This window comes from Artibeus jamaicensis, unplaced genomic scaffold, assembly GCF_021234435.1.
Source record: "Artibeus jamaicensis isolate MK-2021 breed Jamaican fruit bat unplaced genomic scaffold, CSHL_Jam_final contig_233, whole genome shotgun sequence".
Lineage (NCBI taxonomy): Eukaryota > Metazoa > Chordata > Mammalia > Chiroptera > Phyllostomidae > Artibeus > Artibeus jamaicensis.
This window is the reverse complement of record NW_026521486.1, coordinates 1,843,901-1,861,299: the sequence shown is the minus strand read 5'-3', so window position 1 is coordinate 1,861,299 and position 17,399 is coordinate 1,843,901. Positions and strand designations below refer to the sequence as shown.

At 64.1% G+C, this 17,399-nt stretch overlaps 1 protein-coding gene across 4 annotated transcripts; it reads left to right on the top strand.

Annotated features, from left to right (window-relative positions):
• Window positions 1–1,190: 1,190 nt before the first annotated feature.
• Window positions 1,191–17,066, top strand: TRMU (tRNA mitochondrial 2-thiouridylase). Of its 4 annotated transcripts, none has more exons than XM_037160624.2 (11): window positions 1,191–1,309; window positions 3,316–3,481; window positions 6,192–6,298; window positions 8,729–8,851; window positions 11,576–11,748; window positions 12,959–13,012; window positions 13,094–13,160; window positions 14,226–14,326; window positions 15,824–15,968; window positions 16,273–16,355; window positions 16,674–17,066. In XM_037160624.2, exons 1-11 carry the CDS (start codon window positions 1,228–1,230, stop codon window positions 16,863–16,865), a joined length of 1,293 nt encoding a protein of 430 aa, XP_037016519.2. In that variant the 5' UTR covers window positions 1,191–1,227; the 3' UTR covers window positions 16,866–17,066. The 4 variants fall into 4 exon arrangements, with proteins under 4 accessions (XP_037016519.2, XP_053518157.1, XP_037016520.2 ...); XM_037160625.2 differs by lacking the exon at window positions 1,191–1,309 and adding an exon at window positions 1,316–1,984; XM_053662182.1 differs by lacking the exon at window positions 16,273–16,355 and having other exon boundaries at window positions 16,674–16,906.
• Window positions 17,067–17,399: the final 333 nt, after the last annotated feature.

The window sequence follows — 17,399 nt, the reverse complement described above, 5'->3', positions numbered from 1 at the left end:
GAGGAAGCGGCCTTGGTAGCTGTCCACGTGCAAACACTCACGTCCACCGGGGACCTCCCAGACTATCTCCGTGCCCGCCTATTCTGCCACTTCCTCGCTGCATTTTCCAAACCACAATTCAAATCCTACCTGAAACCTGAAACCAGGCCGAGGGCTGCACCAGCAGGTTTAAAAGAGGATGAAGTGAACAAACAAGATTGCACGGTGAGAACTGGTGTGAGGTGCATTCTGTCAACTGGTCCACGTGTGTCAAAGTCAAGAAAGGTGAAGTAAATCATGCTTGTATTTTGCACACGCAGGCTAGTGCCTCTAGCACCCAACCAAATCACACAGCCCCTGGGGCCCGCGGCACTCACCATCTGAGCTTGTCACCGCCCCCATCCCACCTGACACGCCACACTGACAGCCACCTCTCGCTGGTCCGTCGCTGGACCTGCGCCTGCTCTGCTCTGTCCGGGTCTCCTACCAGGCCGCTCGCCCCCTTTGCTTTTGTATGCCACCCTCCACACTCTTGAGCAGCCCAGCAAGTGTTTCCAGGTTCTGCTGTTTCCATTGCCCAAACTCTACCAGCTGGCACCTGCCAGGTCCCCTTCGCATTCACGAGTCACCTCCTTTCACTGAGGGACAGCCACATCTCCAGCAGATAGTCCCAAATCACTTCGGTTACTGGAGCTGAGTTGGCAGGCACTTCCTCCTGGTCGACTGTCCCCCAGACAGAAATGGCAGCCCCCCACCCTTTTTCTCACCGCTACGTGCACCCTTCCAACAGCGAGGGTTCTAAAGTTCACCTCCAAATCCTTGCGTTGCCCCTGGACCTTGCCAGAGGACTGGCTATCATGGCCTCCTGTCCACAGGGCAGCCACAAAACCCTTCCTAACATTTAAATATGGTCATTTCGCTCCTGTGCTTGAAGCCTCACCCGCCCCAGAGATCCAGGCCCTTTGCTCAAGGTAAGCCCCCGCCTGTTTTCCTTTCCCTCCTAAAAGGACACCCCTCCCCAAGCCAGTGCACAGGGTTAAGGAGGGGTGCGTGCCCGGGAGTGGACATAAGCGTGGGCGGAGGAAAGGACTCTGGAATGGAAGACCAGAAATGGCAGTCCGGCGGAACGCGACCCTGAGATCACAGGTTTCCGGCCGGGCCCCGTCAGCAGAACGCTGCGACGGGAGGCGGGACTTCCGGCGCGGCGCGGAAGCAGTAGCGATTGGGGTTGAAGTTGGCGGCGCGCGGATGCTGGCGGCGCGGCACGTCGTGTGCGCCCTCTCCGGCGGCGTGGACAGCGCCGTGGCCGCGCTGTTGCTGAGGCGGAGAGGTGAGGCGGCGCCGTCTCGAGAGCCCCGCGCCCCTCACTCTCCGCTTGGCTGTCGGGATGCGCGGCCCGGCCCCTGCTGCCCTGGAGCAGTGAGACAGCCACCCCGGCCGCCGACGCAGTAGGCGGTGAAGCACCGACCTTCCAGCCGGGCCGGCGCGTGACTGCTGGACCCCAGGCGCGGCGGCGACGTAGCACGTGACTCGGGAGGCTGCGCACAGTCGCCGCCTAGAAGTCCTTGTTCTGCCCACTGTGTGCGGTGACATCCCGATGGGCTGCCAGCTCACCAAGTGTCGTTTGCCTTCGCCGTTCAGTGGCTGGCAGACTTTTCCTGGAAAGCACTAGCGTTTCGTGCAGACACCTACAGGCGGCCAGGGTCAGGAGCAGAGGTCCCTTCCATCTAAGTGCTCTGTCCGCGGGGCCATTTCCCCAGGGGGTGGCGCCCTCTGGGTGACAGTGGCGCATCTTCTCCCTCGAGCCTCCTTGGTCACTGGGCTCTCGGAATGCAGAGTGAAGCAGGGTTCCTGACGAGGGGCCGGTTCTCTGTGAGATACCGACGACACTTGCTGCATATGGTCACCGGAAACAAGGGGGGAAGTGACCATGTACTTACAAAGTGTGTCCGCAGTGTCCAACACGGATTAAGCACTCGGAGAACATGAGTGGCTGGTAGTACAGGTGACTAACAACTGTAGCTTTTATGCGAGATGTAATGATTTAATGCTAAATAGAAGTATAGGCAAACAGCGTTTATAATTGCAAGAAGGGGGGATGACGGCATCACAGAGGTGGTTGTGTTTGAGCTGAGACTGGAAAGGAGTAGGGTTCGCAGAGCAAAGCGTTTCCTGGGCCAAGGCTGACGCGCAGGCAGGAGGGCGTTAGTGGGCCGGGCCCCAGGCCGGTGGAGGAGCACACTGAGCCCTGATTATGGAGGATGTTGCATATGTTGTATGGCTTTCAGCGAGAGAAGCATCAATTGGTTGCCTCCCATATGCATTCTGACCTGGGGTCCTAGCGCCTGGACTCAGAAGGGAGTAGAGGTTTGAACCGGACACCTCTGGTTATGGGCTGATGCTCCAACCAACTGAGCCACACCCACCGGGCGAAGAGTGGATTTGAAAGCTTGGTGTGGAGTTATTCACTCTTCAAGCACTCTAGCTGGACACTGCAAGGCGCTGGGGACACAGGGTCATGTGAGGACCGGTCAGGTGCTCAGGAGGTAGAGGGAGGCCCCAATGACCAGCGGGGATGGGGTCCTCTTGCAGATGGGGCTTTAGTTTGGCAGAGCTTTGTGGTGGAGCCCGTGTTCCCTGGAGTTCTGTGCCGACCTTTTAGAGCCTCGTGGGTTACACTGAGCCCACCGGGAAGAGAGGCTGCTCATGCAGGTGGGGCTCAGGAGGGCGGTGCAAGGCTAAAGGGGGTCTTGCCAGTGTCTGGTTGGGTGGTTTGTCACAATGAAAAAGGGAGAAGTAGGTGATAAACTATGTACAGGTAGGACAGCCCTTGTAATGAAACGGCCAAAAGTTTGCCTGATGTCTGAGGACTTGGCCTCTTAAGTCTTAAGTGGTAGTTGGAAATAACTTTTTAAACGAGTTAACTCTTCTGAAAACTGAGAGGTGGATTTCATTTGCTTTGAAAAATTGTTGAATTTTTGCTCTCATTTAACATATATCTGCTCCCCCACATGCCAGGCAGTGCGCCGACGCAGGGCGGGGCATGGAGATGACACGGTTCATCTTGCTCATGTCTTGGAGACACGGGCAAACACTTTCAGTGCAACAGTGGCTTTGAGAATGGGGACATACAAAGTGCTCCAAGCGGTGGTGGCAGGGGGCGTCTATCCCTGCAGGAAGCGGCCAGGGGGCTTGTACTGGGGAGTGAATCTGCTCTGAAGAGAAAAGCAGGGACTGCCAGGCACAGCAGCGCGTGGACACGGCTCAGAAACCGCTGCCCGTGCCCCTGGGACTCATTTCACATGTTCACTCAGTTGTCCTCCCTCCGTCCCCCAGGTTACCAGGTGACGGGGGTGTTCATGAAGAACTGGGACGCGTTGGAGGAGCAGGGCGTTTGCACAGCTGACAGAGACTGCGAGGACGCCTACCGGGTCTGCCAGGTCCTGGACATCCCCTTCCACCAGGTGTCCTACGTGAAGGAGTACTGGAACGAAGTGTTCAGGTGCACGAGGGTGCAGGGGTGATGGTCCTCGCGGTGTTCTTGGGCAGCAGTGCCACAGACCATGCCGGGGGCCTCAGCCACCGCGTGGGAGGCCGGGTCTGGGTCCACGGCGCCCCGGCTCCGAGTCCTGTTATTGCCACCTGCCAGCACCTCGGATTCCTCCTGCACCGTGAGACGAGTCTGCCGCTGGGTCAGAACGGGGGGCGGAGTCTGAGTCTCCCCGGAAGGTGCCACCAGGAGCGTCTCCGTGCCCCTGCAGGTCGGTGATGAGGGGTTCCGAGCATAAGAGTTAGCGACCCACTGCCCCGTGCGCTCCGAAGACGAGAGAACACGCCCTTGCACGTGTGCACGCACTGGAAACCGAGTGCAGTCCCGACAGTGCTCAGCACTGGCTCTGCCCCTGCCCGGCGCTGCACTGGGCACGCGGAGGTGTGTGAGCCCTTGTCTCTGAGGGACTTCTGGTCCAGTGCGAGGAGGAGGAGGAGGAGGAGGAGGCTGCCTTCACTCGAGGAAGTGGGGAGTGGCATGTGGGAGGGCCAGAGAGTCCGACACAAAGCCGCAGGTTCTGGGGGGGGGGGCGGGCTTCAGGAAAGGGGGGGAGCTGGCCCTGCCCTTGGAATAGCTGGGGGGCAGAGGAGATGTTGGAAATGGGCGGCATGAGCAGCGGTGGAGAGAAGTGCCTGCTCTTTATTCCGGGGATCTTAGAAAACCGGGCCGGTCCTTGTCACGGCAGAGCAAGTGGGCCGAGGGCGGCAGTGCAGTGACAGTGCGGTTATTACAAGACTTGAATGAGATTATGAGCACAGTGTCTGGTACGTTGCTAAGTGACACATGTAGCTTTTGTTATTTTCATTATTGAAAAGATGGACCTGGCAGCCGGGTGTCAGGTTAAGGAGAAGCCAGCAGAGAAGCTGAGGACACTCCACTGCGGGGCTGTGGGGTGACGTCGGGGTGTGGGTGGGAGCCGAGGTGCACATTGACGGGGCAGGTCCCAGAGGACAGACGTGCCGGGCAGTACACGTCCGTCTGGAGGGTCAGCGGGGGCTGTCACACCCAGACACGGCCTGCCCTTTCACAGCCTTGCAGGCCAGTCCGCGGTGGCAGGACTGGGAGGCGGGGTGGGGCGGGGCGGCTCACCCCAGAGTGGAGGAGAGCGGAGGAGCTGGTGATCACGTCAAGACCGAGTCTGGGCGGGTAGGGGCAGCGGGCGGGAGGTCCCCGGAGTGCGGCCCGGTTTGGGGTGACAGCAGGCAATCAGGCAGGTTTAAACGTCGCCTTCCATTGCATTTTGGAGGCCGACTCCCCTCTGACGAAGGCGGGGCAGGTCTAATGACAGGTCCTGCGCAGGTCAGGAGCAGGCTTGGGCCTGGAGCCCGGGTCACACCAGTGTCCTGGGCCCATAGTTGCTGCTGTCCCTGCACTGGGCCTCGGGAAGGAGGGGGAGAGCTGGGGAGACCGTCGGGCCCCTCCCTGTGCGCTGCCTCGGGGCTCTCGGGCGTGGACGGCTGCCCTCTGTCCTCTGTCCCGCCGCCCGTGTGCGTGGTTGTAACCGTGCTCGGAACACGCACTGCTCTGATGGCGCTCTGTGGCATGGACCCCTCTGACTCCTGTCCTTGGGGACCCCTGGCCTCCACCAGTCAGTGGCCAAATGTCCTTCCCGGCTGCCGCCACCTGCACACATGCCGGCAAGACTCCTCTCCTGCACTGAGCTGCTGGCCGACACATCTGCCCTGTGCGGTTGTGGAAATGGGTTCCAGGGCGTGTTTTCCACGAACAGTGCAAACATTCAACCTCTTCATCACCCGTCCGGTGCTTGTCTTGTAGACAGTGTGGGCATGTGGGCATTCAGAGAGCGCCAGACAGGGACTCCCTCCAGGGGCTTGCAGTGATGCCGGCCGGCTGTCCAACAATCAGAACGAGGGAACACCCCGAGGCGGTGGACACAGGAAGCAACACCAGTCGTGTGCACTCCTGGGCCGGGGCTGGGGTCAGTGGGAGGTGCTGGGTGTGGCCAGCTAGAGCCACAACCACGTGCCCTGGGACCCTGTTGGCCTGCACCTGTCCTCCTGCTGCGGCCGCCCTCCGGGTCAGCACTGTCTGGCTGGCTGTCCGGTTGGTCTTTCTTCCTCGTTGATCAGTGGAGACCTTTAGTTTCCGTGAGCAGTATGGCCGCCGGTGTTAGAAGCCCACGCAGCCTCTGACTCCGGGGGCAGCACCAGAGCCTCCTGAAGGTGCACCCCACGTCCGGGAACGCCTTGTCAGCCCGCCTTCTCCCACGTCCGGCTGTTCCCGGCGGGTAGAGACCTGCCCGGTCAGGGTCACTTACCCATTGGAAGCATCAGACAGATGCTGGTCCTCAGAAGCCTGAGGGGGTCACATCAGGGAGGTGACCTGGGTTCCCACACCTAGATTGGGGATTGGCTGGCTGACTTGCCACCCCCTGTGGGGGAGGCGTCAGGAAGCAGGTGGGTGGGCATCACACCCCACGCTCCCGTGAGCCTGCTGCGTCACGGCAACGGGCTGGAACGCCTTCCTTTATCCAGGCGTGTTGCTGGTCACAGGAGCAGGGCTGTAAGCACGCGTTGGGTGGAGGAGAAGCGTGGCTTTGGGGAGGCGAGGGGAAGCACCCGGCAGCTGGCGGCTTACCCCGTGTGGCGGTGTTGGAGGGCACTTCTGCACTTGGACGTGAACGGTGTCTCTCCTCTCGCAGCGATTTCCTGAGTGAGTACGAGAAAGGGAGGACGCCCAACCCGGACATCGTCTGCAACAAGCACATCAAGTTCAGGTGCTTCTTCGATTATGCTCTGGGTAATCTGGGTAAGTCATTCGGATTTTTCCGTTCTTTAAAGAAGGCATGAGATTTGCAGACACAGAATCCAAACCTTGTAAACAGTTTCATCTTTCAGAAGGGAAAGAAGCAGGGAAAACAGTAACATTCTCTATTTCCCTAAGAAAACTCCCCGGTGATGTGTGAATAGCAGGGTTGCTGGGAGGAGGGGACCCGCCCCCATGGGCCACCCAGCTGGAAGGGGACAGGCACAGCGAGCGGGAGAGCCCGCCTCGCGGAGTCCCCAGGAAGGCGTGCTAGGTCGCAGGGGTGGCCGCAGTCTGCGGAAGCCACGGGGGCCCTGACGCAGGGCCCGCGAGAAGCGCGGCGTGCAGTTCCCGGGCCGCCTCCTTTCTGCAGGTCCTGCCGAGACCTTTCCTCACTTCCAAGAGAGGGTCCGCCTTTTCTCCGACCTGGCCTGAGTCCGCACCGGACTCTGACCCCGGGTGTCCGAGCGGGTGCTGTGCTCTGAAAGCCAGCCGTGGGGCCGGGCCCTGCTGCCTGGGACAGCTCGGCGCCAGGGGTTTGTCCCTGCGTCTCTGCGTTCTCACCTCCATCCTCCTGTTGGGGGCTGACTTGCCTGCTCAGACCGCCCTCTGGTGCGGTCGCTGCACTGCTGTGCACTCCCGGCTCTTTGTCCCGTCTCCTGCCGTCGGGGTTGCCGTTAGGGCCACAGCGCTGGCCTCTCAGTCTGCTCTGTCCCACCGCAGCCACCCTGCCGTGCCTGGCCACGTGCCAGGGACTCAGTGGTGTCCAAGGACTGCTAGCACCTCCGTGGGGTTAGCGCCTTTGTGGCCGAGGTGGGGACAGAGAAGGCTTGCAGATCGTATGTACAGACGACCTGTGGCCGAGCAGGTGATGATAAAAGGTTGGTTCGTGGAGTTGGGGAGTGAAAACAGGGCCACAAAAAGAAAGAATAAAAAGTCCTAACAAATCCAGGTGTTGGAATAACATCAGAAACACGAAACTGAGCAGAGGTAAGCGTGACCTTGGTTCAGCACTATTCCCTAGTCCAAGATGGGGCCGGGATCGGGGGCCATGAGTTGGGAGCCGGCCGTGGGCCCAGTCTGTGCCAGTCATCCCAGCCCCTGCGGCCTGACTTGCCCCGCTGTGGTCTGCCGGGCTCCGTCAGTTCCGACGGTCCTGCAGGAGGGCCCGGCTCCGGGTGGGGAAATCGAGTTTGACTCGAGCGTGTCCGCACCCGCACCGTCCGGAGAGCAGTGGGGCCGCTGGGATCGTCACAGCAAAGCGCGAGTGTGTGGCGCAGGGCTCCGCTCTGGTGTGTGACCTGCCCTGGGGTGGGGGGTGTTGCACCCAGGAGGCACAGACAGCTGGGTGGGGCGCAGGGGGGTGCTTGCCTTTGTTGCCTTGGCAGAGAGCTCCAGGGGCCGTCTGTCTGCACTTCCTGCGGGAGCGGCATGGCGTACACTGAACACGAACGCCGCACGCTCGGGATCCTGGGCTGCGTGCAGAGGGCCCCGCCTCTGTGCCCCGTTGGAGGGTCACCAGGATGGGACATGTGCTCCCGAACGTCCCCGTTAGGGCAGCTCCTCTGCCTGTGGGTCACCCTTCTGGGTCTGTCTTGCTCCGGGCTGGTTTGGCGAGCGCCAGGCAGCTGGCACTCCCCCACGGTGAGGGGCGTGTGGGCGCCCGGGTGGCCCTTCACTGTGGTAGAGGTGGCAGGTACCGCGAGAGTGCGGATGGTCTGAGCGCGTGCTGCTCAGTGTCGCTCACCTGCCTTTGCCCGCCCCGCCCACCTTCGTAAAGAGGGTTTGGAGCCACAGCACCGCAGAAGGAGGGCCCTGGGTGAAGGACCGGGCTGCGGGACGACGTTTCTCCGTCTCTTTCTGCGCGTCTAAAAAGGGGTCCCAGTGCTGTGTGTGCTCTCCCCGAAGCTGCGCGCGCCTTCCCTGTCCCGGTCAGGCCTGCGTGAGCGGCGCCGCAGTTGAGTTCCTGCGGGGCTGGCGGCGGCAGGCGTGCAGTCGTGGGCACGCGAGACCGAGCTCCTCCTCGTGTAGGCACTCGTTAGTCATGGCAGTGCTTGTTTGCGTCACAGCTGAGCACCGACACTGCGGCCCCCACGCGGTCCTGGTGTTAAACAGTGTGGCTGTTCACGGCTTTTCCTTGGTAACGTGAGAAACGCTGGAATGAACCTCATACTCTTAAATCTGTGTGTGTGATTCTATTTCCTTAAACTAAAATGAGCGAACAAAAACACAGTAACTTTTGGAAGGCCTTGAAGATGCGATAAGACTGTGGAGCAGGGCTGTGTCACTCTAGTGAGGAGTTGAAGGGCGTCTGTGCCCCGGGGCCTGGGGCGGGGCCTGGGGCGGGGCCTCGGCCTCCTAAAGCACCTGTGGCTGGTACAGCCGGCCGGGAACACAGGCCTGAAACCTGACCCTGTGTCTCCAACCCCCCAGGAGCAGACGCGGTTGCCACGGGCCACTACGCGAGGACCTCCCTGGAAGACGAAGAAGTCTTTCAGCAGAAGCACATCAAGAGGCCAGAAGGGCTTTTCAGAAACCGATTCGAGGTTAGAAATGGTAAGCAGAAGCACCGGGTCGGAGCTCCCTGTCCACGAGCTCACAGAGCGCTCGAGGGGCGTGGCGTGAGCACGCCTGCCGGACCCTGCGGCTCCAGGAGACCCTGTCGGACAAAGCCTAGGTGCTGGGAGGGTCATCTCCTCAGGGGCCTGCAGTCGGGCCAGGGCGTGGGGACCCCGAGTTGTAATTCAGGGCTCGTTGCAGACACTGGGTTGGCCATCTGCAGGCCCCCCAACCCCCGAGGGGGTATTTGACAGCATAATTGGGGTGCCACGGGCCCTGCTACGACCTAGCAAGGTGTCCAGGGCTTGAGACCCTGGGTCCTTGAGTGTGGCCTGACTGTCACAGTGCTGGCCTGGTGGCCAGGCCGGCAGCCATGTTTGTAAGTTAGTCCATTGATGTGGAAGGGGCGGAGCTGCACTTTCCTAGAGAGACACACACACCAGGCAGCGAGTTCATCGCTGCTGGGGGGCTGCTGGTTCATCTTCACACTCGTCTGTGTGTAGAAGAGTTCAAGGTCACACCAGGGTCAAGAGAAGGGCAGGTGGGCTTGGAGCTGTGTCTATACAAGGCATTTCCGTGGCCATGTGGCTGGGGAGGGTCAGCACTTCTCCACGTGGTTGTCTGGCCTCACCTCGCCGCCCCCTGCCTGCCCCGGGCGTCACACGCAGGTGCACTGCCTCCTCCCGCCCAGCAGTGTCGGGAGGTGCACCCCCACCCTGCCTCGAAGGTGGGAAGAGGCGGCCTGGACGGCGTCCCTCAGTGCGGTGCCCCTGAGGCCAGACCTGGCTCCCAGCCCGGTGCTGCAAGGCTCCTTCTGGGCTCCTTCTGCGGACTGGGCCCCTGGGTCCTGTTCTTTCTGTCCCCAGCGGGTGTGCTGGCCGTGGCCACTGTGCGGTAGGCACCGTGTCACAGGAGGCCTGAGTGTGGCAGCGCCGGGCTCCCTGTTCCCGTTGCCCACCCCCCTTCCCGTGGCAGAGGGTGCGTGCTGCTCCCCAGGGCCCAGGGCCTTTGGCTGCTGCGCTGGCCTGGGAGATGACAGGTCCCCAGCTGCCCTGCAGGCGCTGCCTGTCCCGCCCTGGCATCACCCACCCGGGGGATCCTCCACTTGAGGAAGTCACGGCTGTGAAGCAGAGCCCTGCCAGTCGGAAGCTCCCTCAGAGCAGCACCCACCCAGGAACCCGGGGGGTTTCAGGGGCCAACGGTGCATTTCCACACAGAGCAGACGTGCCCGCCCCCTGCTGCCTGGGAAGTGCTTGGCCTCACCGAGCTGCTGGGCCTGGATGACAGGTGTGCCTGAGTTTTGCCTGCTGGGTGTAGTGACGCCGCACGGTCTTTGTTTCCAGGCGAGATGAAGCTTTCGTTCCCCTCTGACTCGGTTGCCCTGGAGACCTGACGAAGGCCTCTGGGCCGGTGGCAGGTGCGGAGAGTGCAGGGTGGCAGAGCACCTGGCCCCTCGCTCAGCCGGCCCACGGCTGGGTGCCGGGGTCCTGGCCGTGTGGGAACAGAACCTCACCTGTGCAGGTGGTGGCGGTGCCGCGGGGCCGCAGCAGTGAACGTGCAGGAACAGAGCCCCGGGCACGAGCGGCCTCACCGAGAGCTGCTTCCTTCCCGGGGGTTGGGGCCGCTGGCGCTTGGCCCCACGCAGCCGATTTCAAGCCTGTTGTACAGCGATTCAGAGCTGTGAGGAAAGGCACGTTGCTGTCCGTGCCTGAGGCCCTCACACACTCGGCTGGGTTGGCCCAGCCTTGGGACCAGAGGCGTCGGGCATGTGGCCCGAGGGCTGGCCGCTGGCTCTGCCTCTCACCTGTGCCTGGCGCGGTGGTTTGCACCAGCGGTGGGCTGCAAGTTCTGGGGCGGGCTCCAGTTCCCGCCCAGCCACTCTGCCTGCCCCGTCGGGCCCGCCCCAGTTTCCTCATCTGTGAACCGGAGGTGATTCCACCCACACAGCTCGAGTGAGAATCAGCGGTGGGGCCAGGGACGGGGACATGAGCCACACAGAGAGCGTGGCACATGTGTGTGGCGTGCTCTGGGTGCAGCGTGTCACACACGGCATAGGTCCGAGAAGTGCTGGAGCAAGACGTGATGCTGAGACCGTGCTGGTGGTTTGCATGGGCCTCGGGCCCCTCGGGAGGCCTGACAGTGGCCGGCCAGGGAGTTCAGTCCTGTGCCGGGCGGAGGCGGCCCAGCCCAGAGCAGGGCGGGGCCCGTTCTCTGAGCCCTGCTCCAAAGAACCCAGAACAGCAGCGAAACCGTGGAGGAATCCGACAGGTGTTCACCTGGGAAGAAAAGGCGGGTGGCGTACGGCCCCCGAGGGGCAGCCTTTCCCAGAGCCACACCTGGAAGTGCGCCCCTGCACACGGTGGGGCTCCGCACCCCGAGATTGTCGGGGAGCTGCAGGCCGCCCGGGCCTGTGAGCTGCCCCAGTTCGTCCCGGACTGGTGTCAGTGGGGCGCTCCGTCTGTGGGGACAGCAGCACCCAGCGTGTGAACTGGAGTAGATGCCCTCGCGGTGAACGCCAGCCCTCCCCGTCTTGTTCTGTACCAGCAGGTGCACCCGGCGTGGGACCTGCCCCTGCATCCGCAGCAGGGGCCCCTCTCAGGCCCGCCGTCAGGGCTGGGGGGCTCTGTCTGCCGTGGGGCGGGCTGCAGGACGGGGAGGGGGTGCGGGAGCCAGGCAGGCCCTGCCACGCCCACAACGTCTTCTGTTCTTCACTCTTGGCAGCGGTACAGCTTCTCCAGGCAGCCGACAACCTTAAAGACCAGACCTTCTTTCTCAGCCAGGTTTCCCAGGAGGCCCTGAGGAGAACCCTCTTCCCTCTGGGGGGGCTAACGAAAGATTTTGTAAAGAAAATAGCTGCTGAGAATGGACTTCGCCACGTGCTTCAGAAAAAGGAGGTAGGAGGGGGGCGCCGTGCCTGCCTCGCCAGGGCCCGGGGGAGCTGGCCCATGCAGTCGGCCGGCAGCCTGGCTGGGCCGCTCCCTCCCGCCCTGCTGGGCCCTGAGACCCCGGGGAAGAGCTGTTGGGCCTTCTTGACCCTGTTTCCATCACTGGCCCCAGGGGGCAGGGAGGGCTTGTGGTTCAGGAGACACCCTATGAGCCAGAGAGAGCAGACGGCAGGGGGATCTGGTGGAGATCGAGGGGTGGAAACGCCAGGAAGGGCCTCTGCTGGAATGCCGGGCGGCCTGGCCGAGGGTGCGTGGGCCTTGGTGTCTGGTGGGCGGCCGGGCGCCGTCCAGAGAACGCAGAGAACGTGCGCAGGGGCCCGAGGCCAGGAAGCCCGGTGCTCCGTGGGATTAGGGTGAAGCCGGTGTGGTGGGGGCTTGGTGCCGGAGGGTGGGGTGGCCCCGGCCAGCTCAGCCGCCCCCGGCCTGGTCAGCCAGCTCCGTCCGTTTCTGAGGTGCCTTTAATTAGAGTGTCCACTTCTGCCCGTTTTCCTGGGGAGGCACTGGCTGTGCCTTTGTCAGCGACCCTGGCTCTTTGCGCCCGACCCCACCATCCGTTCTGTCCCTCTCTCCCCGGCTCTGTTTCTGAGTGTGACGGGTAGGAGCCAGGGGTCTGCTCTCCTGGGACCCTCGTTCTTGGTTATAACCAACCTAAGGTTGAGGGAAGCCCTGTGCAGGGGGTCTCACCGAGGAGAGCTTGTCCCCACTGGAACGGGTCACCGCGGGGACAGTCCCCATTCCTCGGACTCCCCCACGGGTGCTCCAGCGGCTGGCCTGGCTGTGCCCCTTCCCGTGGCTGCTCCGGTCCCTGTTCCCTGAGACTCATGGGCAGTGGCCCGAAGGCTCGAGCAACTTCATTGTGTGTCTGGGCAGCTGGCCTGTTGCCTGCCACACAGGGGCCGGCCCTGCTGGGCATGGGTGTGGCCTGCCTGCTTAGCTGGCCGGGTGCAGGACTAGGGACCACAAACATGTCAGCACCCCGGGAGCCCCCGGTCTGGGCTGGGGCTGTGACCGTGTCTGGGTGCTGTAGGGCACACCAGCCCTGGGCCCCGGGTGAGGCTCGGGGTGGGCGGGGCCCCGGGGGCCCGAGTGGAGTGGGCGCAGGCCGTCGGAGGCGGCCCCCGGCCCCTCCTTGGCTCACGGGTGTCCCCCTTTTCTCCAGAGCATGGGCGTCTGCTTTGTTGGCAAGAGAAACTTTGAAAACTTCATTCTCCAGGTGAGTGCTGAGGTGTGAGGCGGGGCAGGGCCCGGGCTGCACCCCAGGCTGGGTCGGGGTGACCGAGCACTCGTCTTCCAGTACCTGCAGCCGCGGCCCGGAAGGTTCGTCTCCATAGAAGACGGCAGAGTGCTGGGAGCGCACAAAGGTGAGACGCAGCCTCGCTGCCTCCCGTCGTGAACTCCGAGTCCTGGGTCACGAGCAGCCTGGGGAGTGCGGGGCAGGGTCCTGCCACCTCGTCCATGTTCGCCCAGAAGTCGGAGCGGGCAGCGGACGAGATGAGGACAGGACGTGGACGGTGGGGTGCAGTCGAAGCCTTCGGGGGGCGTGTGTTTTGAGAGGCGGCCTCCTGTCCAGTCCTGCAGCCAGTAGAAAAGGGTGCTGCCGACTCAGGAAGGCCCCACTTGCTGGGCCAAGGGTCAGGTCTGTGTTGCTGGAACCGCGTGCAGAGGGAGCACCGGCTGCGGACAGTGCCGAGCGGTGGCGTCGGGTATCCCGTTGTGGCAGGTGCCACTCCCTCCTCGGCAGATGGGGCTGGGGCACCGAGAGCCTGTGGCAGGAAGGCCGGGATGGAGTCTGGCCAGGCGCATGGCTCACAGACCGGCGGGAGGACAGCTCCGGTGGCTGAGAGGCTGGGCTGTGTCCCTGGGGCCTGAGGCGCAAATGAGTCCCAACCCAAGGAGCACCTGGCCGGCGGGAAGGGCCAGGGCTGTGTGCTGTTTGGACGAGGGTGGCCCTGCAGACGAGTCGGCCTTGAGACCCCCACCCGGGTTCGGGCAGGCGGTGTCGCCCGGGGAGCGGGGCCTAGATTTACTGGGGACAGGACTGTGGGTGCACTGAAGGGGGCACCGTGATTCCTGCAGTGGCCTGTGCCTGCACGGATCACTCCCGGGGAGGGGATGACGTGGGTGGCCTCACTGTCTGGTCTTGCGATGGTGGCGCACAGTGGCAGTCCCGGCCCCGCCATGGTCAGTGCACGGGCGGAGGCACTCCTGTGAGGTTCACAGCGCACCCGGGGCTCAGTGGGAAGGCTCTCTCGGCCTCGGACGGGGCACTCAGCCAGCCTTCCGAAGGCGGGGTGCCCGGTACGTGGCCCAGATGAGGGGGACGAGCCCGGGCTTAGGGCTGAGGCAGGGGCCCAGAGAGGCCCCCTCCCCAGGGTGCGGGGTTGCAGACGGGTCTCAGCCCACCTCACTGAGGACGGTCTCCGTAGGCTGGTTCCTGTTCACTCTGGGCCAGAGAGCCAACATAGGCGGCCTGCGCGAGCCCTGGTACGTGGTGGAGAAGGACGGCACCAAGGGTGACGTGTTCGTGGTGAGTGGGGCGGCCTTCTGGGAGGGCAGCGGGGCCTGGGCGTGAGACAAGCGGGGCCGGGGGTGGGGTGCGCTCAGCCTCGCCCACCCAGGTGGCTCTGCTAACTGCCCGTAGCCCCTGGGAACAGGCAGGGTTCCTCTGCATTCACAGAAGGGGCTGGGACTTGGAGCAGAGTTGGCGTGCGCAGGCCCCATGGCGAGGGGGTGGCCGCAGCCTGGGCCGCCCGTGGCTCCTGGCTGTTGCTGCAGAACAAGGGCAGCGGACAGTGGGACTGCGCCAGGCGGCCAGCCCCGCCGGAGCCCCTGCGGCCCGGACTCCTCCTCCGAGCCCTGGAGCTGCACATCCCACAGGGGGTGCTTGACCCCTCACACGCCGAACCCCAGGATACTTGCAGTGCTTGGGGACATTTGGAAGATTTTACTTACTTGTAGACACAGGGAGAGGGAGAAAGGGAGGGAAACGTCAGTGTACAAGAGATACATCTGTCAGCGGTGTCTCACGGGCCCCCTACTGGGGACCTGGCCCGCAACCCGGGCCTGTGCCCTGACCGGGAATTGAACCAACGACCCTTTGGTTCACAGTCCGGCTGGTGCTCAATGCACTGAGCCCCACCAGCCAGGGCTGGGGACATCGTTAGGACGTGGGAGGGTGGGGTGAGCACTGCTGGTGTCCAGGGGGTGGAGCCAGGGAGCCCCCGCCCCTTCCCACCCGACTGGCTGCAACCCCAGGTGTCTGAGGTATCAAGATTTGGGCACCCTGGACGCCCGCCCAGGCTCTGCAGCTGGTGTCACCTCCCGCACTGTCACAGCCTGGGGGACCTTCTGTGATGCAGGCAGATGGCAGCCCCCACCGGCTGCTCCGCACGCCTCCTCCGGGAGGAGCTGGGGGCCTGAACCCCGGCCACGGCCCCGACAGGCACGAGTCACAGTGGTGTCAGCATGGCCTTCGGGGCGGTCCTTTGCCTTGTGAAAACACGGGGGTCACTGACTGACACTTGTCCCTATGCGAGGCCCGCTGCTGCTGAGAGCCTTTGGTCCTGCCCTGAAGGGAGGCTCGCTGGGTCCCAGGGGGTGGGACATGCTGGAGGGTCGGGCCGGCCTCTTGGAAGCAGACCACCCCTGCTGGCCCGCACCCAGCACGGTCCTCCTGACCTCCCCAGCCGCTGGGCTGGGTGGGCTTCCCCCAGAGGGCCTGTGCCCCAGGCAGACTGTGGGGAGTGGGGCGAGACTGGGACTGGGAGGCGGGGTGCTGAGTGGTGAGGTCATGGGGGCAGAGCCCACAGCTTGCTAAGTGACTGTGACCTGTGCCCCAGTTTCCTCTTCTGCAAAACCGGGGTCACGGCTCCTGAGGGCCCCGTGGATGCCCACGGCAGACACACCAGCTGTCAACACGTGTCTGCTGTTGGGGTTGTCCTTAATGAGGGACAGCGAGGTGGCGCTGGGGGCCCGCCCTGCTCAGGGCTCCTGGGAGTCACCACCTCCACGCCCCGCTCTGCAGGCCCCCCGGACGGACCACCCGGCCCTGTACAGGGACCTGCTGCGGACCGGCCGTGTGCACTGGATCGCGGAAGAGCCACCCGCAGCCCTGGTCCGGGACAAGATGATGGAGTGCCACTTCCGCTTCCGCCACCAGATGGCGCTAGGTGACTGGGCGGGAGGGATCTGCCGCCGGAGGCCAGATTTAGGCTGGCTTGGGCCATGAGACCTGGGGCAAGGGGCTCCCACGGTGTGGGTCACGTGATGCCCCCCCCCTTCCCCTCTGCCCACGTGGTGGACAGGCCTGGAGGCCTACGGGCCTGGCTCAGCTTTCTTCTTCCGGGATGTGGGAGGGATCCTGGAGGTGGTTGTAGGGTTGCGGGTCCAGGTTGTGTGGGCCTGTGGCCGTGACCTGGGGCTGAGCACACAGGCCAGGCCAGCTTCCCTCCAAGGGCCCCTCTCCCCCCACAGTGCCCTGCGTGCTGACCCTCAATCAAGATGGCACCGTGTGGGTGACGGCGGTGAAGGCCGTGCGAGCTCTCACCCTGGGGCAGGTGAGTGGGGGGGAGCCTGAGTGGAAGGCCACACCCAGCCTGGCCCTGTGTGGGGACAGGGTCTAGCCCGAGCTCTGCGGCCTGGGGGGCACCTGGGCCAGCAAGGGGGCTGGTGGCCAGCGGGCTTCCTGCAGGAAGAGCGACACCTGGCTTTCCCGGAGCACGTGGTCCTCAGCCGGAGGCAGAGGGGGTGTGGGTGCTCAGGTCCCACCCGCCCAGGAGCAGGGACAGGTCTGGGAGAGGCGGCGTCCCCTCCTCCCTCCCCTGGCTGCTCTGCAGGCACCGAGCCCCTGGTGACGCTGTCCCTCTCCTTTGCAGTTCGCCGTGTTCTACAGCGGGGGCGAGTGCCTGGGCAGCGGGAAGATCCTGCGCCTGGGGCCGTCTGCCTACACCCTGCAGCGGGGCAGGAGCCGGCCTGGAGCGGCCGCCGAGGGCCCCGGCGATGGCCCGGGCTCCGGCCCTGAGCACCAGAGTGGACGTGGAGGAGCCGAACCCGGGCCGGGCAGCTAGGGGCTCGGCCCTGTGGCGACCAGGGGGCCTGGCTGGGTCTGCCGCCCCCCCCCCCGGGAAGGGCCAGCGGGACTTGCTGCCGCGGATTCCGTCCCAGGTGCCCCGTCCACAGGGCTCCTCTTTCCTCCCCCAGGGAAGGTTCCCACCCCGGAGCACCTGGAGGGCTGGAGGGACAGCGTTGAATAAAATTTCTGTCCAGCACGTGGAACCTGCCAGCAGCTTCTTCCGGCGGGTGGGTGGGGAGGCCAGGGCCACATCCCCCCCACAGGTCTCCGGTTGGCTGCAAGACCACCCTTAAGCCTGGCCCCACAGCTGGCTCGGTGTGGGGTGACAGGCCATGGTGTGGGGGGGCTTTGAGAGCAGGCGCCACCCCCACTCTGGGGCCCAAGCCACCTCACCTGGGCGGGGAGGAGGACTCGCCTCTGTAGGGACCAAGGGCCCCCATCCCGTCCCAACCCCCAGAGCCCCACGTGGGCCGGGCTCCTGACAGGGCAGGGCAGTCAGGAAGCCTCGGCCGTCCCGGGCAGGACAGTG